Below are 26354 nucleotides of genomic sequence, written 5' to 3'. Positions count from 1 at the left end.
ACCGCCTTTCACTGTTCACGACTGGGTCCGTGATGCAACAGCAGCCCCAGCCGTGGCCAAGATGAGAGTCCTCGGGGCTGGGGGCGTGCACCTCCAAACACTGAACGAGGAAGCGCAGACGCGCTGCCGGAAACGGGAGCTCAGAGTCCAGATCGTCAGGGCCTCTCCCTCCCAGCCATGTGGACACAGAACCCCAGTGCCCCGGGCCGGCCTCCGGCCAGGGAGAGACAGTCACAGGACACGCCGAGGAAAAGGACACGCGAAGCTGGACTCACACGACCACACTCTGCTTTTTCCATTCATATAGTTTTGATAAAAACAAAACCTTCTGAGAGATTCACTAATTTCATAGAATTTAGAGACGGGACTTTACTTCTTGTGCTGGATCAAATTTATAGTTGGGGCAGACCTTACATTTGGGTGTAAAATATTTCGGAAATGGAAAAAAACCCATCTGTCTTTTTTACTTGTTCCTGGAGAAAAGGGGCAGGGCGTGCTCCCCGCTCCCAGCACCCACCAATTCCATTCTGGGACCTGGCTACCCCAGGAGACTGGGAGGCTCGGCCACGTGAAATTACAAGGAAAGCAGGGATTCAATAGTCTGGAAAGCAACAAAATTATTCAGAAAAAATAAATTCCAGAGAAGTTAATACCTTGTGAAATGTGGGCTTGTACATTTTAAAATAAAATAACTGTTTCTGATTATAATAAAAATCTCCAAATAGAAAAAGATGACGAAAAGCCCCATTAAGACTCAGAGTCAAACTGCAGGGAGGAGGTGAGGCCTCCCGACCCCGAGCAGGGGTGAGGGCTGAGGAACCAGCGATCACGGCCCCCCACCTCGGCCACCCTCTCCACAAGCCCTGGCTCGGGTCACAAAATGAGACTTCTCTATGGCGGACCTTCCCGCCAGCAGGACAGCTGCCCAGTGGCCCCAGGCACCGCAGCAGGGCCAGTGTCTTTGCAGAATACATACTACAGGCTTAGCCGCCGAGACAGAACAGAAACCCTCCCAAACCCCACCGGTCAAAATGTCCTCAAAGTTTAAGATTTTTCTCAAAAGATCAAGGGCTTGGTTGTGTCAGATTTCCAAAGTTTCTAAAACCCAGATTAAGGACCCTGGATGCAAAACGACACCTCAAGGAAATGCCTACGTGGTGGTGCACGGCGGGCCGCGCTCCCTGATTTGTCTTTTGGGGGGTGTGCGTTTCCTCCTTTTTCCTGCTTACAGAGGACTGTGCCAGTTGCCCTGTCCCAGGAGCTGTGCAGGCCTCCTGCCCCAGCCCGACTCCCCGCAGCCCCGCCTGGCCCTGCCGCCCAGCGGTCCCCGACCCCCTCGCCCGCGATCCTTGGCTACCTTCCTCCCCAGGCCTGGGTGCTCTCGGGGCAGGAGCCCCGCATCAGGTCCGTCCTGGACGGTCGCACAAACGTGAGCCGGGAGAGGCAGCAGGGCACAGCCACGCGGCACGGACCCACACAGTAAGGCATTCGTTTACCTGGGCTGGGGCATGGTGGGGGATCGTGCTCAGGTCCACAGTCGGCTGACAGAGGGGGAGCGGGCATCCTGGCCTGCTTGTGTGCACGTGCGGTATCATTCCTCTGGACTTTGTAACCAAAATCCACATATTTTTTAAAAACTAAGTCCATCTCCCAACCCCCATTAGAAAAAATACCATCTATAGAGAGAAGAATAAAAATGCAGGGACTCACAGATGTCTTTTCTGAGTGTGCAGGAGACTGCTGGGGTCGGCGGGCGCCACCAGACACCTTTCTTTTCTCGGGTGAAACCACAGCAGGCCCCGCCGGGCCACGCAGGCCCGAGCCCCGTGCCGACAGGGTCGGGACAAGAAAACGCCCTGCAGAGATGGCGGCATGGGCAACCCTCGTCCTCTGACCCGGCCAGGCCCCGGCAGTGTGGCCCCCTCCCCCCTGCCCTGCACGCGCCCACGGGGCACAGCACCTCAAGTCTCCACGCGGACGCGGAGACACCTGGAGACGTGACCTTCTGGGACCACGTCTCCCACTCTGAGCGCCCGGGCTCTGGGCCAAAGTGTCAGTGGCCGTCCTGTTCCTGCACTGAGTTTTCTGAGCCCATAAAGGACACGGGACACCCAGGCACAGAGCTTGACGCCTGGACTTGGCTGGAGGGCCCTCTCTGCCTATGGCACCCCCAAGACCCCCCAGAACCAGGAACTGCTGCTGACTCAGCGAAAGGCACCAAGCTCCTCTCCGACCCTCCATGGAAGCGGGAGGAGCGTGCTGTGACCTTTGCGTCAGGGTGGGGCGGCCTCCCGGGGTCCCCAACTGCCCGCCTGCCCTGACCCCCGGCTCGCTCGGCCCGCCTGGGACTGGCCTGTGTGCTGTGGGGTGCCGAGCAGTGTCCCGGGCACCCCCGACTCCAGACCACCCCCCCTTCCCTGCCGTGACACCAACATCCCAACCTGGTCGAGACCCCACCGGCAACACGCTGTCTCGCCAGCTCTCAGCCTGAACACTTGTACTTCAAACATGTCCTTGATAAAGCTGGAAAGAATAATTAGAAAATACGCCTTAAGTGGCGTTTTCCAAGAATGAACACCTACTTACTTAGCTCTATTTCCATCCCGTGAAGAGCCTGAGACAGTCATTCTCATCCAGGAGGTTCAGAGGAAGGACCAGCGGGAATTCTAGGTTATTTACTGTGCAGGAGCCCCTGTGGGTCCCTTCTAGTCCCTAAAAGTTCAATACTGCTTAAAAAACCCAAATGAATGGCCAGGCCTACTGACCATGTTTGACCTCTGATTATTTAGAAGTCAACCGAGAGACGATTTTCCATGATATGGTCCTACGAGGAGCACAGAAACTTCTAGAGGACGCTGGAGGCTGCAGGGACCTGGCTGTGACCCCATGCGCCACACCACGGGTCGCTGCGCTGTGGACGTGGGCTCCGCGCGGGGAGTCCTCTCCCAGGGAGGCACCTACGGGGAACAGGGACCTACACGTGGACAGGGGTACAGTTTCTTTAGGTTACTGCCTCCTATCTATTTCCTCACTCCCTCCGTATATAAATGCCTCTTTGCAATCAAAGTAATGTGGCATAAGAGTGACCTGACATAGTTATTTCTTATTTTATAAACCATATTCCTAGTTCTGAATAAATTAATTATTCAAGAATTTCACACAAAGTAATTCCTATTTTTCCTAAACTTCAGGAAGCCCTACTCAGTAGAACTCAACTTCTAAATGTAAACTGAGGTTGAAAGCAGTCACTGGATGATTCAAAAGGGGGAACACTGCTGTAGAGAGATGCCAGGTGTTGACACGGGACCCTGACGCCAGACCCCGCGCCCCGCGCGCCTGCCCCTGGGGACGTTGCCGCGCGCCCAGCTCCCACACATCCCACACCTGCCCCGGCTCAGCTGCGAGGTTTGGGGCCGCACTGCACACCCGTCAGGGTGTGAGTGAGAACTGGTCCTGTTCCGTGGGCTTCTCCACCCAGGCGCCCAGCCCGGCCTTGATGAAGGCTCTGAACAGACAGGCCTTGGCGGCCTGGTACTCCTTGGCCACCAGCTTGGACTCGTGGTACACGTTGGGTTTAGTGATCTTGGAGCGCAGTAAGTTGGAGGGAACCTGTAAAAAGATTTAAAAAAAGACAAGTGCAACTGTTTAAGCAGTAACGGTAGAAAATGAAACAGTAAGATGTTCAAAAAACGGCGTTTCAAACAGTGCTGCTTCTGGGGGGATCCAAGGGACAGTGCCATCCCCGGGGACCGTGTCACACAGAGCCACGCTGGACACCCCCTGAGGGTCTCCATCCTCAGCCCCAAGTGGCGGCTTCCAGGTTAAACAGACAGGGGCTGCTGGCCAGCAGCAGACTCCAAGGTCGGGTCTCACACATGCAGGTCTTTAACAAACACCACCTCTGCCGTTTGGTCACAGGGAGAACTCGAGCCGCCCCCCCGCCCACCTCCTCCAACCCATTTTTTGTGCAGATCTTAGAATCAGCAGGGCAGCCACCCAAGGCCCCCTGCACGGGTGAGCGTCCCGCCACGGGGACGCAGCAACCTCTGCCCCTCACAAATAAAAGCTACTGACCCGACTTACAAGTAAATGGAAACTGGTAACATACTGACTCACTAGAGGAGAGTTTATTGGGGAAGAAGGGCCGTGCTGCTGCAAAACCCCCAAGCCCCAACCAAAGCCCGCTGAACACACAGGCTGGAACCCAGGGCGCCCCAGAGCTGCGGGCCCCGAGGAGGACTCCGCGCGAGTGCCGAGTCCCAGGTTCCGGCGGGCTGGGGTGGGAGTTTGGGGGGAGCGGGGCTGAGCCTGCTTTGAATCTGAGGAGCCAGGGCCAGACTGTCAGCCAAGAGCACCCAGAAGAGACCAGGTGTGGGGCGGCCGCCCGGGCAGGCTGGTGGGGAAGGGCGCCTCAGTACCTTGCCGTGCACACGCATCCAGCGACAGTACAACGCGTGCTTACACAGGCGAGAGGCGCGGCCCAGCTCGTCCTTCCCTGTGGTGGCGTTGATGACCTCGATGGCCGAGTCGCCCACCGTCCAGTTGACACTGAAGTTGGGGGCCTTCCCCGGCTGCCGCGCCTCCGCGTTGCTGATGCCTAGAACAAGACGGGGGCGGGTGACGCGGGGCCCGGCGTGCGTGCTGCGGGGACGCGGCCCGACAGCAGCTGGCCAGGCGCGCCTGCCCTCCCAGCAGCCCGCCCCAGTCCCTGCCGCCCAGAAACACACCTGTCTGTGCGGGGAGGCGGGTGGGCCCGCAGAAACCCCTAACCCCGAGACTTCACGCACTCCCGAGTTCACTCGGGGCCAAATCTCTAGACGCCTGGGTGGAGAGGGGCCCCACTTCCGGGAGTGATTCAGGGTCCCACACGACTGCGCTCCTGCCCGCCGGGGCCAGGCGCGTTCAGCCCCCACCTCACATGCAAGACACGAGCGATCCAGGAAACCCGACCCTCGAGGAGTGTGTACGAGCGAGACGGTGCTTCCTCAGCAGGGTTCAACCCTCCTGTCTTGACCAACCGAGGCTCATGTCCTGGGGCTGAAAGTGGGACACGCTCAGGTCGCCGCCGGGGACTGAATGCACACGTCCCCGCCCGCCCTGCGTGTAGAGCCCGGTCATTCAACCCCCAGACGGCAGACACAAGGCCACAGCGCCTACGACAGCAGCTGGCCCGCACCTGGACCCTCCAGGGGGCTTCAGCCCGGCCCTCGCTCTTGGTGGCCATCTACTCCTCCCTCGCACAGAACGTTAAAGCCAGGACAGCAGGTCCAGGCAGCCCCCAGTTGGCACCCAGGCCTCGCTCAGAAGCCTCACTTCTTCAGGGCAAAACAGCAGCTCGTCTGAAAGCGGCGTGAAGAGACAATAAAGAAAATTCACGTTTACACCAACCTCGGGGAGATTCATTTAAAGGGACGATGCACGCTTAACAGGATGTCCATGCTCCCCTCCCCCCAGGGCGGGCGGGGGAGGGAGTGGGCACCCGCTCTGTCCGGCCTCCCCTTTACCCCTTCACTGGCTGGTCGCAGGAGGAGGGGGTGGTTGGTGCGGAAGTAACATCCGGACGTGATGGAGAAGCTTCTTGTTAGCAGCACTGGCCAGGCTTCTTAAAGGGTTCTGGCATTCAACACAGACCCCACCCCCACGGACACGGCGGGGAGCTGCTGCCCCACGGGGGGACCTGCGGAGGGTCGCCCAGAGCTTCTTCCAGGGGCAGGCGGAGGTGGGGGGCCCCCATGCGGGGGACAAGCCTCGGGCACAGAGTGGAGCTCACTCGGGCCGGGTGGACCACACCCTGGATGACCTGCTCTAACACAGCTCCTGAGGGGAATCGCAGGGTGACTGTGGGTCACTAAATGGACACTTAAAAAATGATGATTTAGGGGCTCCCCTGGTGGCGCAGTGGTTGAGAGTCCGCCTGCTGATGCAGGGGACACGGGTTCGTGACCCGGTCCAGGAGGATCCCACATGCCGCGGAGCGGCTGGGCCCGTGGGCCGTGGCCACTGAGCCTGCGCGTCCGGAGCCTGTGCTCCGCAACGGGAGAGGCTACAACAGTGAGAGGCCCGCGTACCGCAAAAAAAAAAAAAAAAAAAGATGATTTGTCCACAGGAGGAGTGCAGATTAAGAGGTGCATTCTTCCCTGGTGTCGCGGTGGTTAGGAATCCTCCTGCCAATGCAGGGGACACGGGTTCGAGCCCTGGTCCAGGAAGATCCCACGCGCCATGGAGCAACTAAGCCCGTGCACCACAACTACTGAGCCTGCGCGTAGCATTTACTGAAGTCCACACACTCTAGAGCCCACGCTCGCAACAAGAGAAGCCACTCGCAACGAGAAGCCACTGCAGCAAGAAGTCCGTGCACCGCAACGAAGAGGACACCCCGCTCACCGCCACTAGAGAAAGACAGCACGCAGGGACGAAGACCCAACGCAGCCAAAAATAATAAATACACTAAATGTATTAAAAAAAAAAGAGGTGCCCTGCCTTCTATTCATTCAACCACAGAACTGCCTAGCCCCTACTAATCTTTTGTTCGGATGCCTAAGTCCTCCCGGCCACAGTGGTCTCCTCTGAGGTCTTCTTCCGAGCCCCACGGAGGCGGTCCAGCTGGCAAAGCCAGCTACCGACTGGCTTCACACCATCCCCCGAAAGACAGAGAAGAGTCTGAAGGTGGACAGGGTCGGCGTCCCCCCAGTGAGGCCGGGTGGAAAGCACACCCCGTGGACAGAGCAGGGAGCGCAGGTCCCCCTGCCAGTGCCGACCTCTGGCTGACCTCTGCTCCGGACTCCAGGCCCCCGCGATCCGCCTGCCTTCTCAGATGTACACGAGGCCCGCCCATGGGGAGGCCCGCCCACGGGGAGGCCCGCCCACGGGAATCCTCAGAGCAAAGCCAGCACCTGGTGCAGCCCCTCTATCCGTGCCCCAGGCCTGCCCCTTCCCCAGCAGCCAGCCTCCCGGCTCAGCACAGGGACTTTAGAAACTAGCCCCTAGGGAGACAGACCCAGTTCTGAGAAAAGCTTCGGGGTTCCTTCCAGGTTTCTGCCTTTTCCATTAAACCGCTGAATCATTTTTTCATTCCAAGACGTGAGCGCTGAGTTATTTCACCTTCCATGAATGTTTCAACCGACGTATAACAAAGTGCGCAACTTTTCAGAGTGAGCAACCCGTAGTCAGCAACTGCTCAGTAAACTGAGCATCTGGCCCCAGAGGGGCCCCCCCGCGCCCTCTCCTTGTCACTGCCCCTCCCCCGTGGCAGCCACTGCCCTCCCCCCGCCCCCCACAGCACTGACCGGTGCTGCCTGCCTCGATATGCATTATATGAGTATTTCCCAGACCCTCACATTAATGTTTGATTTCTATACTTACTAAATGCTCTCCACAAATTAGTAAGGTTTATTCTTTCCATCCTCTTCCGTTTTCGGAGTCACTTCCTCTTAGGTGTTCTATTTTCTCACACAGATCACCTCCTTTGTGTTTACTTTCCTCAAAAGCTTGACAGCGGCTGTTCATTCGTGTGTTGTGAGTAAACAGCTTGGCTGCCGAACAGAGGCAGTCGGCATGGCCTCTTGTGCCTCTTTCTGGGATGGGCCTCCAATTCCAGGGAGAGCCTGGAGGAAAAGCCAGGACCCCAGTCCCTTCGGGACCGAGAGCCCAGAGCCCAGCCTGGCCCTTGCCTGGGGGCCTCACCACGGGCCCCTGTTAGGAGTTAAATGCAGCCCTGGTTTCAGCATCTCCTCGTTTCACTCTGCCGCCAGGACGCGCCTGCTGAGCTCTGGGGTTTCCCCCAGCAGTTCTGTCAGGTGTCCGGGTCGTGGGCGGCTGTCACTAGCCCACCTGCCTGGCGTGCAGTCGGTTCCTGCCGGTCACCGAGCTGCCGCTGAGCTTATTCAAGGCCACAGCCTTTCAAGTACGGAGTCAGGGAGGGGTGTGGGGGGAGGGGGGGGAATCTGTTTAGGTACAACTGGTGGGGGAATCTTTCATGAATAAATGGGTAATGCTTACATTATATTATTTTCCTTTGCAATTCCATTACTTTTCTACAACAAGGTCAAAATCAAGGGTTACTGCTGAATGATACTTAAACCGCAGAATTACAACATTTTGCATTAAAACTAGAAATGGTCAATTAACTAACTGTTCAAATTTTTAAATTTTATTTTAAGCTGAGTAAACTCCCATCTTTAGCGAGAATGGAGAAAATAAGGCAAAGAGAAAATAGCTAGCCCAAGGTTCCAACACTAACCGTACACTTTTCCTGGGGCAGAGAGCCCCAAATGGGCCCAAGAGCTTATCTCTATGAGCCTCTGGGGCCAACACTGCTGTAGTACGGACACCAAGAAGAGCTTATCTTTCCGGGGCTGCAAAGCAAGAACCAGGGTAGTAAGTTAATCACAGACCATGGTGCAGAAAACAATAAAAGAAGAACAACTTTGTCTGGTAATGAGAGCCCCTCTGTTGCTGTAAATTAGGTGTGCCGAATCAGAACTTTTCGAGCAGAAGTACAGAGAAACTGTGAATTGGCCTAATAACTGATACAAGTAAACACTTAGAAAACTCAGCTGGCACTGGTATTTTTCTTACTTCGCTTGTAAAGATACTTCCTACATTCCTCACACAGTAACATGTAATCAAATGCATTACGTACAGAACAAAGAGTCACAGACATCCAGGGTGACTATGGGTTCCCGTTACAGAAACTGCCACTCACTTGCTAGCTGGTCAGGAAAATGTGTAGTTACAGTCTGGACTGAAAGTGGTCTTTGCTCTGCACATACGCAAAGACCCGAGTCCAGCTGAAGTGGAAGGAAACCGAGTACACAGCACTCGACAGTGATGGTGACACGGGCCGTGTAGCCGGGGCCGTGAGCCCCGAGCCTGCAGCCCCTGGAGCAGAGCACCTTCGAGACTTCCATTCTGATTTTCGTTCAAAAAGGCCCCCTGAGCTGACGGAGCGGGGGTGGAACCAGCGGGCAGCTCGAGCCTGTGAGGGCGAGGCGGCCACACACCTGTCCTGCTGTCCTCCCCAGTCCCAGGCGGGGCCACGGCTCCGCGCAGAGGACCTCGGGCCGAGTCAGACTCCCTATTCACACGAGCCCAGGGTGGGAGGGCTAAAACACCCACTCCGGGAAGGAGCCCAGGCGCTCTGGTCCAGAAGGTGACGTGCGTGCTGCTGGCGAGCCGGCCGGAAGGCGGGCCGATCGCACGGACGGGGGGTCAAGCCGGCCTCGCCCCGAGAACCGCACAGGGCTGGTGCACGAAAGGGAAAGTCCCTTCCCCACCAACGTGCCTGGGGGGGCCAGACGGGGACTCCACCTGCTGGTGCAGACACAGGGAAAGGGGGACACCTGGGCGGGGTGGGGGCGGCAGACGCCCGGAGGGACACGCGGCGCTTGCGTCCTGCGGGCGGCACTTTGGGCCAGGTTCATGTTCTGAGCAGCGCGTGGCCTTCCGGGGGCGCTGCTGCAGCAGCAGCTGGAAGGGGGTGGGCAGCGGTGACGGGGAACACACTGCACGGGGTGGGGAGGATCCAAGGGCAGGTGTGAGGGGTCGGGCTCCGTGACAGGAAGGAGCGCGTGCCTGCCCCGAGATACAATTTGAAGACGGTGCTCAGTGAAGCTTAGCAATTATTTTTGAAAAATCCTCAAAAGTGTCATCAATGAAATAGGTAAAGACACCCACACAGAGAGGATTTTAAAAAGCAACAGGCCGATCACATCCCACAGGCTCTCAAGTGTTTAGAACACACTTTGAGGTCACGCGTATCCACAACAGGCAGTGGCCATCCACTCCACCTGGGACACCTCGTCCTTCTCAGGAAGCGTCCCCAGACAGTTCAGTCACCAGAAGGTTTCTCTCTTCGGCCACCAACTGAAAACCTAATTGGAGACGCGGCGCCTTCTCCCAGAACGGGGATCAGAGCCAGGAGAAGGCGACTGTGAGCGAACAGCTGTGACAACGCCCGGTGGGTCCCCGGGCACCGGCCTCCACACGGTCTCGACAGCTCCCCCCATCAAAGGCTGGTCCCTCAGAGCGTGAGGCCCCTGGCACGGCCGTGAGCGAGCAAATTGGGGGGTCTCTAGCAGGGCAGACCAAAGGACACAGTGAAGCAGGAGGCTCGGGACGAGACCTGTGAGCTCTGCCCCAGGAGAGGATGGAGACAAAGGCAAAGGATAAAACGGAAGAAAATCTCTCTGACCTGAAGACTCCATTACCCAAATCAAAGTGTTCACAGTCGTCAGCAGGAAAAAGGAAAACCGGCCACACACCTAGGCTTTATCTGTTGAAACCTGTGAATTTTAGGGGAAAGTGATACATTTAATGCTCCAAGGGTAAAACAAAAGGGGGTCCCAGGAAGGAAAGAAAATCGAGGTGGCTCAGTGACACAGGAGACAGGAGGACGGCTGGGGTTCTCAGGGCAGGGCCAGGCTCGAGATGTCTGCAGTCCTCAGACAAGCGGGTGAAGGCGCGTCCCGACGCAGAGCACCGCCCGCGCAGGCATTTTCCCGAAAATCAAACAGGAAGCAATCAACAAACAACTCTACTCTGTCCACTAAATTAAGGATATATTTCAGCAAAATGAAAAATAAACCTGAGTGTGGAATTAAAGAGAGGGGAGCCCATGGGTACAGGAAACAGTGATTAGAGGAGGACGTGTGGCGCTTCTCTTTCTGTCCAAACAACTGTTGATGATAGGTCTGGGAGGCTTATTAAGAAGGGCTTTTTGAAAGTTTCTAAAATTCAAGATGACATCAGAATCTAGAAGGATGAGGGTGAGAAGAACGTGGACTGAAAACAACCCTGAGGTTGTAGTTCTTCTCCAGCTGTGACCTTTACAAATAGTGATGAATTTTTCATGCTAAATTTTAATCAAATATATTTAAACCGCTTTTAAAAATTTAAGGGTGGGCTTCCCTGGTGGCGCAGTGGTTAAGAATCCACCTGCCAACGCAGGGGACACGGGTTCTAGCCCTGGTCCGGGAAGATCCCACATGCCGCAGAGCAACTAAGTCCGTGCGCCACAACTACTGAGCCCACGCACCTAGAGCCAATGCTCTGCAACAGGAGAAGCCACCGCAATGAGAAGCACCGCAGCAAAGAGTAGCCCCCCGCTCGCCGCAACTAGAGAAAGCCCACGCGCAGCAACAAAGACCCAACGCAGCCAAAAAAACTAAAATTAAAAAAAACAAAAATTTAAGGGTTATCACTGGGGAAAACAAAATAAGATTTAAAACTTCCAAACCACAAGCACAAAAAAAGAGAAAAAGACAATTTAATCAACTCAGCAAAAGTAAGGGGAAGAAAATAATAGTGAGAAGGTATAATGGCCAGAAAGTATATGAGACAAAAGGAAGAATGAAGAATTCACACCCTGGGTCCAAACCTGGTCCCTCCTGCTTCCTCGGGGGGTCATTCTGTCCTAGAAGGATGCATACATAGCATGGAGACCCCTATTCTAGACACCGGGGCAAGGAGAAAAACACCCACACCTATTCCTGCCTGGAAAACACATACACACTCATTCTTATTCGTATTTATATTCTCTCTCTCATTTAAGGCTTCACTGTCTTGACACAAAAGCAGCTCTTTTCACCAATTCTCAACAGTCACGTGCTTTCCCCTGGCAGGCGGTACAGCTTTCTGTCCTGGTCTGACAGCACCACGCCCCGCAACCCGACTCCCATACCATCTCCCCAGAGACCCTCGGAACTCAGACCAGATCCGTCAGGATTCGCTCCCCGACGCTGCCTTGTTACTGTTTTTTTTAAAAACATGTATTTGGTTTATTTAAGAAAGATGTTGGCTCTTATTTTTAACTCTAAAAATTTTTTATAAATTGCTTTTATTTATTAAATTGAAGCATGGTTTATCTACAATATTATGTTAGTTTCAGGTGTACAGCATAGTGATTTGGTATTTTTGCAGATTATACTCCATTATAGGTTACTACAAGATATTGGGTATAACTCCCTGTGCTATACAGTAAATCTTTGTTGCTCATCTATTTAATACATAGTAGTATGCATCTGTTAATCCCACACTCCTAATTTATCTCCCCATCCCTTTCCCCTTTGGTAACCATCAGTTTGTTAGCTATGTCTGTGAGTCTATTTCTGTTTGTGTACAGATCCATCTGTATTATTTTTTAGAGTCCACATATAAGTGATATCATATAATATTTGTCTTTGACTTACTTCACTTAGTGTGATAATCTCTAGGTCCATCCATGTTGCTGCAAATGGCGTTATTTCATTCTTTTTTATGGCTAATATTACACTGTGTATGTGTGTGCGCGTGTATCGACATATATATGTATATATAGCACATCTTGTTTAGCCATTCATCTGTCAATGGACATTTAGGTTGCTTCCATGTCTTGGCTACTGTAAATAGTGCCGCTATGAACACTGGGGTGTATATATATTTTTGAATTGGTGTTTTGGGTTTTTGTAATATATACCCAGGAGTGGAATTGCTGAATCGTATGGTAGTTCTATTTTTTTCAGTTTTTTGAGGAACCTCCATACTGTTCTCCATAGTGGCTGCACCAATTTACATTCCCACCAGCAGTGTAGGAGGGTTCCCTTTTCTCCACATCCTTGCCAACATTCGGTATGTGCAGACTTTGATAACAGCCATTCTGACAGGTGTGAGGTAATACCTCATTATGGTTTTGATTTGCATTTCTCTAAAACCTAGTGATGCTGAGCACTTTTTCCTGTTAGCCATCTGTATGTCTTCTTTGGGAAAATGTCTATTCAGGTCTTCTGGCCATTTTTTGATCGGGTTGTTTGTTTTTTTGATATTGAGTTGTATGAGCTGTTTATATATTTTGGCTATTAGCCCCTTGTCAGTCATATCATTTGCAAATACTTTCTCCCAGTCCATAGGTTGTCTTTTCACTTTGTTGATGGTTTCCTTTGCTATGCAAAAGCTTTTAAGTTTAATTAGGTACCATTATGTATGTTTGCATTTCTTTCTTTTGCCTTAGGAGACTGATCCAAGAAAATACCATATAATTTATGTCAAAGAGTGTTCCACCAGGCTTCCCTGGTGGCGTGGTGGTTAAGAATCTGCCTGCCAATGCAGGGGACACAGGTTCGAGCCCTGGTCCAGGAAGATCCCACATGCCTCGGAGCAACTAAGCCTGTGCACCACAACTACTGAGCCTGCGCTCTAGAGCCCACGAGCCACAAGTACTGAGCCCATGTGCTGCAACTAGAAGCCTGCGCGCCTAGAGCCTGTGCTCCACAGCAAAAGAAGCCACCGCCATGAGAAGCCCGCGCACTGCAACGAAGAGTAGCCGCCGCTTGCCACAACTAGAGAAAGCCCGCGCACAGCAACGAACACCCAACACAGCCACTAATAAATAAAATAAATAAATTTATTTAAAAAAAAAAAGAGTGTTCCACCTATGTTCTCTTCCAGGAGTTTTTTGGTTTCAGGCCTTACATTTAGATCCTTAAACCATTTTGAGTTTATTCTTGTGTATGGTGTGAGGGTGTGTTCTAACTTCATTGATTTACATGCGGCTGCCCAGCTTTTCCAGCACCAGTTGCTGTAGAGACTGTCTTTTCTCCATTGTATATTCTTGCCTCCTTTGTTGAAGATTAATTAACTGTAGGTGTGTGGGTTAATTTCTGGGCTCTCTATTCTGTTCCACTGATCTATGTACCTGTTTTTGCACCAGTACCACACTGTTTTGATTGCTGTAGCTTTGAAATATAGTGTGAAGTCAGGGAGGATGATTCCTCCAGCTTTATTCTTTTTTCTCAGGATTGCTTTGGCAATTCAGGGTCTTTTGTGGTTCCATAAGAACTTTAGGACTATTTGATCTAGTTCTGTGAAAAAATGTCATGGGTATTTTGATAGAGATTGCATTATATCTGTAGATTTCTTTGGGTAGAATGGCCATTTTAACAATATTAATTCTTCCAATCCAAAAGCATGGGATATCTTTCCATTTCTTTGTATCACCTTCAATTTCCTTCATCAATATTTTATAGTTTTCAGGTCTTTCACCTCCTTGGTTAAGTATATTCCTAGGTATTTTATTCTTTTTGATGTGATTTTTAAATGGTATTATTTTTTAAAATGTTCTCTTTCTGATATTTCATTATTAGTGTACAGAAACACAAATGATTTCGGTATAGTAATCTTGTATCCTGCAACCTTACTGAATTCACTTATTAGTTCTAATAGGATTTGGGTGGAGACTTTAGGATTCTCTATAAAAATTATCACATTATCTGCAAATACTGACAGTTTTACCTCTTCCCTTCCAATCTGGATACCTTTTATTCCTTTTTCTTGTCTGATTGCTGTGGCTAGGACTTCCAATACTATATTAAATAGAAATGGCAAGAGTGGGCATCATTGTCTTGTTTCTGCATTTAGTAGGAAAGTTTTTAGCTTTTCACCACTGAGTATTATGTTGTCTGTGGGCTTGTCATAAATGGCCTTTATTATGTTGAGGTATATTCCCTCTATACCTACTTTAATGAGAGTTTTTGTCATGATGGATGGTGAATTTTGTCAAATGCTTTTTCCTGCATCTACTGAGATGATCATGTGATTTTTATCCTTCATTTTGTTGATGTGGTGTGTGGTGTATCACACTGATTGACTTGTGACCTTTAAACCATCCTTGTGACCCTGGAATAAATCCAACTTGATCATGGTACATGATCCTTTTTATGTATTGTTGGATTTGGTTTGCTAATATTTTGTTGGGGATACTTGCATCTACATTCATCAAAGATATTGGCCCATAATTTTCTTTTCTTGTGGTGTCTTGTCTGGTTTTGGTATTAGGTAATGGTGGCCTCATAGAATGAATTTGGGAACATTCCGTCCTCTTCCACTTTTAGGAATAGTTTAAGAAGGATAGGTGTATGTTCTTTGTATGTTTGGTAGAATTCCCCTGTGAAGCTGTCCAGTCTTAGACTTTTGTTTTCTGGGAGGTTTTTTTTTTTTTTTTTTGGTGGTACACGGGCCTCTCACTGCTGTGGCCTCTCCCGTTGCGGAGCACAGGCTCCGGACGTGCAGGCTCAGCGGCCATGGCTCACGGGCCCAGCTGCTCCGCGGCATGTGGGATCTTCCCAGACCGGGGCACGAACCCGTGTCCCCTGCATCAGCAGGCAGACTCTCAACCACTGCGCCACCAGGGAAGCCTTTTTTTTTTTTAATTTCAATTTCACTTCTAGTGATTGCTCTGCTCAAATTATCTGTTTCTTCTTGACTCCATCTTGCCAGGCTGTATGTTTCTAGAAATCTGTCCATTTCTCACTAGATTGTCCAATTTGTTGGCATATAACTATTCATAGTACTCTCTTATGATTTTTTTTTGTATTTCTGTGGTATCGGTTGGTATTTCTCCTCTTTCATTTCTTAATTTATTTGGATCCTCTCTTTTTATTCTTGATAAGCCTGGCTAAAGGTTTATCAATTTTGTTTATCTGTACAAAAAAACCCAGCTCTTGGTTTCATTTATCTTTTCAATTTTTTAAAAATCTTTTTTATTTATTTCTTCTCTGATCTTTATTATTTCCTTTCTTTGGCTGACTTTGGGTTTTGTTTGTTCTTCTTTTTGTAATTTTTTTAGATGGTAGCCTAGGTTGTTTACTTGAAATTTTTCTTGTTACCTGAGGAAGGCCTGTATTGCCATGAACTTCCCTCTCGAATCACTTCTGCTGCATTCCATAGGTTTTGGGAAGTTGTGTTTCCATTTTCATCTGTCTTGAAGTATTTTCTGATTTCCTCATTGACCCACTATTTTTTAGTAGCATGTTGTTTAGTCTCCACGTGTTTCTTCTTTTCCTGTTTTTCTTTCAACAGTTGATTTCAGAAACAACATTGTGGTCAGAAACAACTCTTGGTATAATTTCTATCCTCTTAAATTTGTTAAGGCTTTTCTTGTGACCTAGTATGTAATCTATCCTGGAGAACATTCTATGTGCACTTGAGAAGAATGTGTAGTCTGCTGGTTTTGGATGTAGTGTCCTATAGATACCAATCAAGTCCAAGACCAAGTCTGGTCTATTGTGTCATTTAAGACTACTGCTGCCTTACTGATTTCTGTCTGATCTGTCCATTGATGTGAGGGGAGTGTTAAAGCCCCCTACTGTTATTGTTTTATTGTCAATTTGTCCCTTTATGTCTGTTAGTATTTCCTTTATACATTTAGGTGCTCCTGTATTGGGTGTGTATATGTTAAGGAACAGTATATCCTTTTCTTGTATTGATTCCCTTTATCACTACATAATGCCCTGCTTTGTCTTTGTTATAACCTTTGTTCTAGTCTATTTTGTCTGATATGAGCATTGCTATCTCCTCTTTCTTGTCGTTTCTGTTTGCATGGAATATCTTTTTCCATCTCCTCACTTTCAGTCTGTGTGTGTCTTTTACCCTGAAGTGAGTCTCTTCTTGGCAGCATATTGAAGGGTCTCATTTAGTATCCAATCAGCCACCCTATGTCCTTTGATCAGAGCATTCAGTCCACTGACATTTAAACTATAAATATTGATAGGTATGTACTTATTGCCATCTTATTACTTGTTTTCCAGTTGTTTTTGTAGTTCTTCTCTGTTCATTTCTTCTTTTCATTTCCCTTGTGTGGTTTGATGATTTTCTTTAGTAGTATGCTTGGGTTCCCTTCTTTTTGGTTTTCGTGTACCTATTGTAGGTTTTAGATTTGTGGTTACCTCGGGGTTCCTATATGTTGACCCATGATCATAACTACTTGATTTAAACTGAGTTACTTAAGTTCAAATGCATTCTAAAAGAGCTACATTTTTTACTCTCCTCCCCCACATTTTGTATTTTTGATATATTTTACATCTTCATGTTTATCCCTTTACTGTATATTGTAGTCACAGCTGCTTTTACATTTGTCTTTTAATTACATACTGGATTATTTAAGTGATCTTCAATCCTTACTATATATTTGCCTTTCCTATTGGGATCTTCTCTTTCCTACATATTCTTACTTCTTTTCCATTTAGAGAAGACCCTTCAACATTTCTTTTAGGGTAAGTTTAGTATTGTCAAATTCTTTTAGTTTTGGCTTGTCTAAGAAATCCTTTATCTCTTCTTCTATTCTAAATGATAACCTTTTTGGTTAGAGTATCCCAGGTTTCAGCACTTTGAATATATCACGCCCCTCCCTTCTGGCCTGCAAAGTTTCTGCAGAGAAATCAGCTGACAGACCTATCAGGGTTCCCATGTAACTGACTCCTTGTTTTTCTCTTGCTGCCTTTAGAATTCATTATCTTGAACTTTTGCCATTTTAATTATATATCTTGGTGTGGGTCTGATTGGGTTCATTTTGTTTGGGACCCTCTGTACTTCCTGTACCTGGATATCTGTTTCCTTCCTTAGGTTTAGGAAGTTTCAGCCATAATTTCGATACCCTTCTCTCGCTCTCCTCCTTCTAGAAACCCTAAAATGCGAGTGCTGGCATGTTTGATGTTATCCCAGAGATCTCGTATGTTCCTCGTTTTTTAGTTTTGTTTTGTTTTCATTTGTCTTTCTGTCTACTGTTCTGATTGGGTGATTTCCATTATTCTATCTTCCAGATCACTTATGTGTTCTTCTGTGGCATTTAGTCTATTACTTGTGGCCTCTAGAATGCTGTTTAATCTCAGATATTGAATTGTCTATTTTTGCCTGGGTCTTTGTGATATTTTCTAGTTCCTTATTGAGAAGATCTGTGTGTAGAGCAATCCTCTTCCCTAACTCAGGAATTTTCTCACCAATGTTTTGAATTCTTTGGTAAATTGCTTATTTCTGTTACATTATTTTTTCTGGAGTTTTCTCTTTTTTCCAATGGAGAGTAGTTCCTCTGCCTTTGCATTTTATTTAACTTTCCCTGTCTCTATGCATTTACCTGAAGCAGTTACCCATGGTGGTCCTCAAGGGATGATCCCACGTGGGGGCATCGCTATGCAGACTGTTTGCCCAGTGTCTTTGCTGTGAGGGCTGGATTTGATGTGGACACCAGTCACATCTTTCCTCAGGGTATGCTGGCCACTGTCACCTTGGGAGGGGATGTGGCTGGAGATGGAGGGGCTAGAGCATGTGCGGGGCAGGGTATGAGGTAGGACTTCCTCTCTGCTCAGTGGCCATCGCCACCCTGTCAGGGGTGAGGTCAGCAACCAAGCTGCTGGAGCGGAAGCCCTGAGGGTTGGGCTCGAGTTGGCTCTGTGCCCTTGAAGTGTGTGTTTTTCCATCTCCTGCACTGAGTACTTTGCCCCAAGGGAGGGGAGTGCTGAAGCCAAAGGGGCTTGTGTGCTTACAGAGGTCTGATGCGCTGCCTGTGTAGGCGTCTGCAGCTCTGCTCAGATGCAGCCCATGGTCACATCTTTTCCCCTGTCTAGTGCTGTGCTGTGGAGTGGAGTAGGCAGGGTCGGGGTGTTCACTCAGCTTGGGCTGCGACATGTGCCGAGGCGGTCATGGGAATTCAGGTGGCCACCTGAGTAAGCACCAACAGTGGCTGACATCACCCCACCCAGACCACACCCCAGGCCTCTGGGTCACCTCTGCATCCTCAGATCAAGTCTTTTCCCAGGTCCTGGCTGCCCTAGGTCCAGTGCCGAGGTGTGGGGTGGGGTGGGCAGGGCCAGGGTGGTCGCTCCACTCAGGCTGGGGAGAGCAGAACAGAAGCATCACTAAGGCAGACCTCTCCCCTCCCTACATGGGGTCAGCCAGCACCCGTGCTCCTTAACAGCGGGGAGTCCAGGCTTCTCCAGCCCTTCCATCTGTCCCAGCGGCTCTCCGAGGAACAAAAGGCTTGTCTCCTACATGCAGGACCCCAGGACTAGGATGCCCTGTCTGTGGCTCTCACGACTCACTCCCCAGGGCTGGTGTCAGCCCTGCGATCTCCCTTTTCCTCTGAGTCTCCTCTCGGGGGCACAGGCCGCGACCCGCCGCTCTGCTTCCCGTCCCACCCAATTACATGTGTCTCCTTCTTGCAGCCTTGGTTGTACAGCCATCCTCCTGCCAGTTTGCAGCTAGTGTTCAGTGAGGAGTGCTCCGTGTGGAGGTATCTTTGTGGAGCTCATGGGGAGGTGAGCTCACACACTTGCTTCCCCGTCTTGGCCTCTTCCTCTGGGTGCTCCTGTTTTGTGACATCGCTGGCAGTAAAACCAGCACTGGGGGGGGGGGGGTCTCACCCCGTGACCCCGGGCAGCCTGGCTGTGACCACGGCCCCTGGAGCTGGGGCACTGGGCCAGTCCAGCACCTTGGTCTTTCTTCTTGAGTTCTCCCAGTGCACATGGACAGCAAACTGGGCCAGTCGAGAAGCTCAGACTCAGGGGTCCAGTAGAGAAGGCAGAACTGTTCTGAAACGTGCAGGTGCTGGATTTGAAACTAATCTGAAAAGGATAAACGAGAGAGCTCAGGAGGCCCGGGAAGAGCATCACGTGAGCGTCCAAGGCAAAGGCTCACGACCAGGAAATTCTTTCCGAAAGTAAACGCATGCTGTTTATGCTGAAATTAAAATAAAATTCTCATTTTAACCTCGACAGCATCTTCAAGAACAGCTCACTGCTAAGTCTTTAAATAAGTCCACCTAGAGTTGCTCTGGTTTCCAGGAAACCTTGTTTAGTTACGTCAGCCTCTCTCTGCACGGCGTTCAGGTCCGTTTTCCTTGCTCCCTTCCAACACTATGGTTCTCTCGCTGCTGTCACATATCGTTCTCTTTTCAACGTGGGAATGATCTGCGATAAACCGTGAAGTGAAAGAGGAACGACAAACACGACGCGAACTGTTAAACACACAGATGCGCACCACGTGTGCACAGCCAGAGGACCAGAATGGGACAACCCACATGTGCTGGGTGCTCCCGTCCTGGGCACTTATTAACTGTGGGATCCGCTGTGAGAAAGTTTTGAGGGCTTTGCTGTGGGGCCCATTTCAAAGGAGTGTGACCTCCCAAGACCTTAAGACACTGACACACACACCCCCACCTCCAGACTTCTGCTGTTTGAATCCTTTCGTCTGTGACGACACCCGCAGTGGTACCTGTGGGCCCCAGGCTTTGGGGTCAGAGATGATACCGGGGAGGAAGAAGGAAGAGCAGATTCTTTCCTTATTTATAATTTCACGTTTTTAACAAATATATGTGGTGCAGCGCCAACTGAAACACTATTTTTCCACGTTTTCACAGATACAGATGCACTTCATATACCTATGATGTGGTAAAACACATTTGACTTTCACAGGTGAGCTATCCTTTCAACACCTTGGAATAGTCCTTTAGCTAATGGTCCTGTCTTTTTAGGTCGCAGTGGTGGAGCAACACCGCTTAGTAAGCACCACGCAACAGGGCACTAGTCAGCTACGACTGCTCAGCGCCTCCCGCATGCCGCGTGTTTCACACACGATGTTTTCGGTGGCTATGAACGTAAGAGACGATTGACGGCTGTAATGAAACAAAGCACTCTCTCCTCAAATGTAGAACACAGACTAAGCAGGGAAAATTATTTTCTGACTCGTGAGAAGTTTACACACCAACACACACCAAAGCACACTTAAGTCGTATCTACCAGTGGAAGTTCAATGGGTGTGGATGCTACAATTTCAACCACCAAATTCTATCAGTCTGTCTTTTTTTTCTTAAAAGACAACGGTTAAAGTTAGCTGTAAAATTTGATCCAAAACAACGTTTGTTTTTCTCGTTCCTGTGTAATTCATGTGCTCTAAGAGATACGCTTTCAAATAAAGTTCCACGTTGCTTTGCTTAGTTAGAGATGGGCTAGTAGCAAGACCACAGACCACGGCAAAACACACGCACACCAAGAGGCATTCTAGTTCAGGGTTACGGTTTTAGTTCTAGCTTAAAAAAGTAGGTAAAGCGATATTTCCAAAAGGATAAAAATACCTTAACTGTGTCCTTTTAAATAAAGGTGACCTGAGCAGTTAGGACCCTTGAATTCAAAAGCTCTTGTTCACTTTACTGTTAGCCACTGACATTCTAAAAGAGAAACAACAAACAACCGGTAGCACAGGGCACGCTGGGTAGGGGCAAGTCCCCACTGAGAGACACCACTGCTCGTCACGGGCACACACACCCCATCGCCAACCTCTGCGAGCAGGCCGCCTGCAGGGCTCATCACTGTGTTGACGTAACCCGCGGGGCCCGGCCCAGCTTCATCTCGGGCGGCCGCTGCCTGCGGGATCCTCACGACATCTGTGAGCCTCTGCTACTGACACAGGACTTGAACACACCAGTACGGGTGAAAGAAAAGCACACAGGTGCCGAGCCTGGGCTCTAGTTTCCCCATAAACGGCAAGGTTTTCAATCAGCTAGAGAGAGTAACCTCGAGGGACTCACTCAAATGACCCATCGCCTTCCGCTCTGGCCCGGGCTCCCCCATAGCCTCAGGGCAGCCTCCCTCTGGTGCTTCCCTCCTAAGACTCAGAGGCTGCAAAATCAGGTGCGTGGGACAGAGGAAGGAGGCCGCCCCGGAGATACTTGCCGCTGAGCAGAGGCTTGTTGAGGGTGTACAGGGCGGGCAGGTCCTCTATGTTGGAGATGCGCTGGTACATGGCCCTGGAGAGGTGGTCCCCGTGGTAGAGGCTGCCCAGGATGACGCTGGAGAAGTAGATCGGCTCCACAAAGACGCTGAGCAGGGACCCCTGGATGCCCACCACGTTCCACCTGAAGGCAGAGGGACAGGCTCCTCAGTGCGGCTCCCCCCACGGCCCGCGCCCTCCACGGCGGTGTGCTTACGCGGCACCGCTCACCCTGTGCCAGCGTCAGCCAACTGCAAGAGGGCAGCGGTTAAAAATAGCCCACTTCGCAGTTTGAAATTTTAAAAAACCTGCTTAGAAATTCTCTTCTGCAGGCACGATCTTTGCCTTTATGTTTCCCACGATGACACATTTACTGAAGATGATTTAGCTCGGAAAAGGTACCAACGAGCCACGTTTCCGGTGAGAAAAATCAAAAGGAAAAATAAATCTTTATTTTATTACTTCTAATAAATATGGAGGTAGCTGTAGAGGAGCCCCCGGAGACCGGGAACGGATTCCTTCCTGCTCCCCGGCAGCGGGGCCGACCGCCCTGACCCTGCGTTTGGCTGGCGTGTGTGAGGGGCCCCCACCCCGTCACACCACCGACCCTCCAGGGCTTCGCGCTCGACGCCACCAGACACGCCGCTGCCCGATCCCTACACACGGCAGCGGGGCCGCTCTCCGGGCCTTGGGAGCCCACGCCCACGCGCCCCTGGAGCCAGCGGGCCGTCCTACGGGCGCAAGCGGCAACGAGGCAAACGTGTGAACCAAGAATTAAAAGCTGAGGGGAATCAACCTGAGGGAAGGCAGAGGCCCCGAGGAAGAAGGTGGTGCCGACTTCAGGGAGGGCCCCGGCGGGGACGCGGCCAAGCGGTGGGGAGGCCGGCCGGTCCTGGGGGAGGGGCAGCGGGGGCTCTTCCAGCGCAGGCGGGGAGCCCAGCACAGGCCCCACCGGGTCCGCACCCCAGACCGCGGCTAGGAGGCCGCAGGGGAGCTGCCCCCGCACAGCACGTGTCAGCAGTACGTGGGGACAGGGCCGGGGCCTGGGGGCCGGCAGACCCTGCGAGGACTGGGGGCGTGAAGGCGAGGCCCGGCCCTGCCCGGCTCCACTCTCTCCAGCGGCACCGCGGCGCCAGTAAGCAGGGCGGGCGGCCCAGACTCCGGGGCGGCCCAGCCCGTGCTCCGTGGCTCAGGCCAAACCCCTGTCACCGGCCCACGGCCAGCAAACTTGCGGGACCTCCTCTCGGAACGGATCAGGGGCCGCCGCCACGGCCTCTGCTGGACCCGGGTCGCCGCCCCCTCCCACGGGGAGCCCAGCAAACACGCCCCCACCCCCGGGGCCCCTCCCGGACAGTCGCGCGTGACCCTGTGGAAACCCAGGCCAGGCCACTCCTCAGCGCAAGCCCTCCCACCCACCCCATCTTCTCCCCAGGAAGCACCACCTTTCCGGTGCCCGCCAGCCCGTCTGGCCTGGTACCTCCGCCCCCCCCCCCACCCCGTGCTGGGCTGCGCGGCCGCAGTGCCCCCACCTCGGTCTCTGCAGACAGCCCCTCTCGCGGCGGTCCTCCCTCAGCCGCCACCAGAGCCCACCTGGGGCCCCCCCCCCCGCCCCCCCAACCTCCTGCAGCACTTACCGTGCGCCACTACCCGCCCTCCCCTACATACACTCCACGTGGAGGGGGCTGGGCTGTTTAGTTCACTGGAAATACCCCAGCACTTAACCTACACGCCTGGCATACAAAGACCAATACGTGCTGAATGGGCAAATCCTCAAATTGCTACATCCCATCCCTCCCACCCTCTACAGAGGAAATTAAAACACACGTCTTCCCATCTAGCGAGGAAAAGCAAGAAACATTCGGTGCTTACGAAAACCACAGGGCACCCTTTCTCATGGAAATCAGAAGCTTCTCTGTGGGTTTAGGCCGTACTAAGCTGCATTCAGACCCCTGGGGCAAACTTGAAAGCAGCGATCCTGCAGAAACCTATACTCATTACAAGCCGTTAGCTCTGAACACACGCTTCGCGAACTCTAGGCACAATTGCTCCGCGGAGGCCCTGGTGGGCAATGGTCTGGCACACCAGCCACTCCGCTGCGTCTCCTGCCAGGGCGCCTTCCAGGGAACAGCGAGGATGTGCACGCATAGGGTGTGTGCGCGGCGGCCCCCGGCCCCAGGGCAGCCCTCTGTGAAGGCTGGAAACTGGCCCCACCCCACGACCCCGCCTCACAGGGGCTGCGGTGCTGGCGCCCCAGCACACAGGCGTCCCTCCTGCTCTGTCACTTCTCGGAGGACGGGCTTCAGAGTGTGATCGTGCTGTCACGTCCCTGGCGCAGCTCCCCTGTGCCAACCCACAGCCTTCCCCCCGATCCCGGGGGGGCACAGCCAAAAACCCCCTTCGCCCTCCTGGCCCACCTCTGAGTCTGCGCCCACACAGTGAAGGTGGCGGACTCCCAGCGCTCTGAACAGTCAAGATGCTGCCCTCCGGCAGGTGGTCTCTGCTCCCCCCACCTCCGGGCCCAGCAGTGCCGAGAACTCCCTCCCTCCCTCCCTCCCTCCCACGCCCGGCCCAGCCGACAGAACTCACCCAGAGACGGGGAGCCCCCCGCAAGCCCCTCCCACCCCGCGCCCCACGCTGCTCCCAGGACTGCCCTCCAAATGGACCCCGGCAGCAGGGCTCACCTCCCCCACCCCAGCCCACCGTGGCCTCCCTCCAAAGCCGGCCCACTGCCCTTGTCCCCATCTGGAACCATCTGTGGGAGGTGGCCCTGCCTCTCTCTTAAGACCCAGGTCAGCCCTCCCCGTACCTGCTGTGGGCCTTCCGTAGGGACGGAACGGCCCAGGGGACTCTTCACTCCCCCACGGCAGGGACGGGAGGGGCTTGTGAGGAGCTGGCCGCCTCGTGGCGCCATCCGGCCATTTGCTGGTGTGATACCAAGCGACTAGCCACTTTCAACCATGCCGGATTCATGCTGACCAGGTGACAAGGAAGGAAGGGGCTGGTGGCCAGGGGAACCAACCACAAGATTAGAGGGTGGTTCCGGGAGGGGAGAGGGGCTGGGGTTGAGTTAATCACCAAGGACCAAGGATTCAATCCGTCTGCATAGAGACCCCTGAGGACAGGGCTGGAAGCTCCCCAGGCTGAGGGGTGGGCCCCTCCTCCCACGTACCCCTTCCATCTGGCTGATCGGTGAGTCTTCCTAGCGATCTACTGAACCCACGGATGGTCGATCTGGGACCCTCGATTTGCAGTCAGGTCAGGGGTGTGTAGGAACCTGACCCCCAATCCCAGCCCCCGTGTCTGAGCAGGGGCAGCTTCACAGGCCAAGCGCTAGCCCTGGGTGGTGGAGCCACAGGGTTGGGAAGGGGGCAGGACAGGGCACTTGTCCCCACGCTGTCCCCTTCCTCCTGCCTTGCATCTGCTTATTCAAGATGACGACCATTGTACACGGTGAAAGGCACAGACCTTAAGGGTTTGCGTCCCAGAGTTTTGACTTTTGTGTGCATGGGTGGAGCCCCACTTCAGGAAGATGGAGCGTTCACAGCCCCCCAGCAAAGGCCCTTCCAGTCCATGCCTCTGACTTGCTGAGCTGTGGGAATTATCTTTACAAACCTTTTGCTGGTTATGTGAGTCAGATCTCTTTTCCCAGCGTGTGGCTTTTCTTTCCTATATATCTATGGGGGTTTTGGTAAATAAGTTTTAAAATTTCAATATGGTCAAACTGGTGCATGGTTTTCTTTCTCATTTGGGCTTTCTGTGCCCTGCCAAAGAAGCCTGCTGAGGTGGAGGCCCGCCAGCAGTGCCGGGCACCTCGGTGTAGCCCCGGGTCTCCCTCTGTCGGCAGGTGCCTCTGCGCACACGGCCCTGGCTCACGATGGCCGCCGGCTGGGTCACCTCGTCCACGAGTCCCCCACGTGGCACAGACCGCAGCTGCAGCCCCGCGTCCCTTCCCTTCTGAGCAACAGGGCCTCCATCCCCCTCCAGACGGCAGCTAACCCAGGCTCCTCCGCAAGGAGATGCAGCCGCACACCAGGTCCTCGGTGGTGAAACGCAGCTGCCCTGCCAGCCCGAGCCGCTGGAGGCCTGCCCGTCTGGCCCTCCTGCTGCTGGGGATTTGGCCGGCTCTGGGCACCGGGGAGACCCTGAGGACAGGCGACACAGTGGCGGTGCAGGAGGACGGAACCTGGCCTCTGGGTGACCAGCCGACCACAGCAACTCCGGGTGACCTGTTCCCAAACTTGATTTCCATGAGAGATCAATAAACTTCTATCCAGTTATGTTTCCTCCTCAGTGTAGGCGAACCTGCTCACAACTGGGGCACCATGTACCCGGATGTCCCTCTCCAGGTCTGTGCTCTATGACACCTCCCTGCTGCCTTTACCACTCAGCTTGACGTGGTTACTTTTCCACGTGAGTGTCAAGTGCTATGAAAAACGAGGTTTTGATTGAAGTTATAGATTTGGAAAAAACCGATCAAGCTATTAAAAGTACGATTGGGGCTTCCCTGGTGGCGCAGTGGTAGAGAGTCCGCCTGCCGATGCAGGGGACACGGGTTCGTGCCCTGGTCCAGGAAGATCCCACATGCCGCGTAGTGGCTGGGCCCGTGAGCCATGGCCGCTGAGCCTGTGCGTCTGGAGCCTGTGCTCCGCAACGGGAGAGGCCACAACGGTGAGAGGCCCGCGTACAGCAAAAAAAAAAAAAAAAGTACGATTGGATTCAGTGTAAATGTGAATGTTTTTATAATTGAGGATGGCTTGTCACTTTGTTTTCCTTCCTGGTCTGGTTTGGGATACAGGTGGTAGGCAGCCCACAAGATGAGCTGCGGTTCTTTCCCTACTTTCCTA

The 26354-nt window shown here is 52.4% G+C and overlaps 1 protein-coding gene across 2 annotated transcripts in view; it reads right to left on the bottom strand.

The window, feature by feature from the left end:
- Positions 1 to 3429: 3429 nt before the first annotated feature.
- ADARB1 (adenosine deaminase RNA specific B1) overlaps positions 3430 to 26354 on the bottom strand; it is a 37802-nt gene continuing 14877 nt past the window's right edge. For both annotated transcript variants that reach the window (XM_065876049.1, XM_065876051.1), the window contains 3 exons: positions 21474 to 21655; positions 4419 to 4597; positions 3430 to 3609 (listed from right to left, as the gene is read on the bottom strand). In XM_065876049.1, coding sequence (XP_065732121.1) covers positions 3430 to 3609; positions 4419 to 4597; positions 21474 to 21655 — 541 coding nt within the window. The remainder of the gene's footprint in view (positions 3610 to 4418; positions 4598 to 21473; positions 21656 to 26354) is intronic.

Source organism: Phocoena phocoena, chromosome 4, assembly GCF_963924675.1.
Source record: "Phocoena phocoena chromosome 4, mPhoPho1.1, whole genome shotgun sequence".
NCBI lineage: Eukaryota > Metazoa > Chordata > Mammalia > Artiodactyla > Phocoenidae > Phocoena > Phocoena phocoena.
Note: the sequence above shows the minus strand (reverse complement) of the source record. Positions and strands in the feature narration are given on the sequence as shown.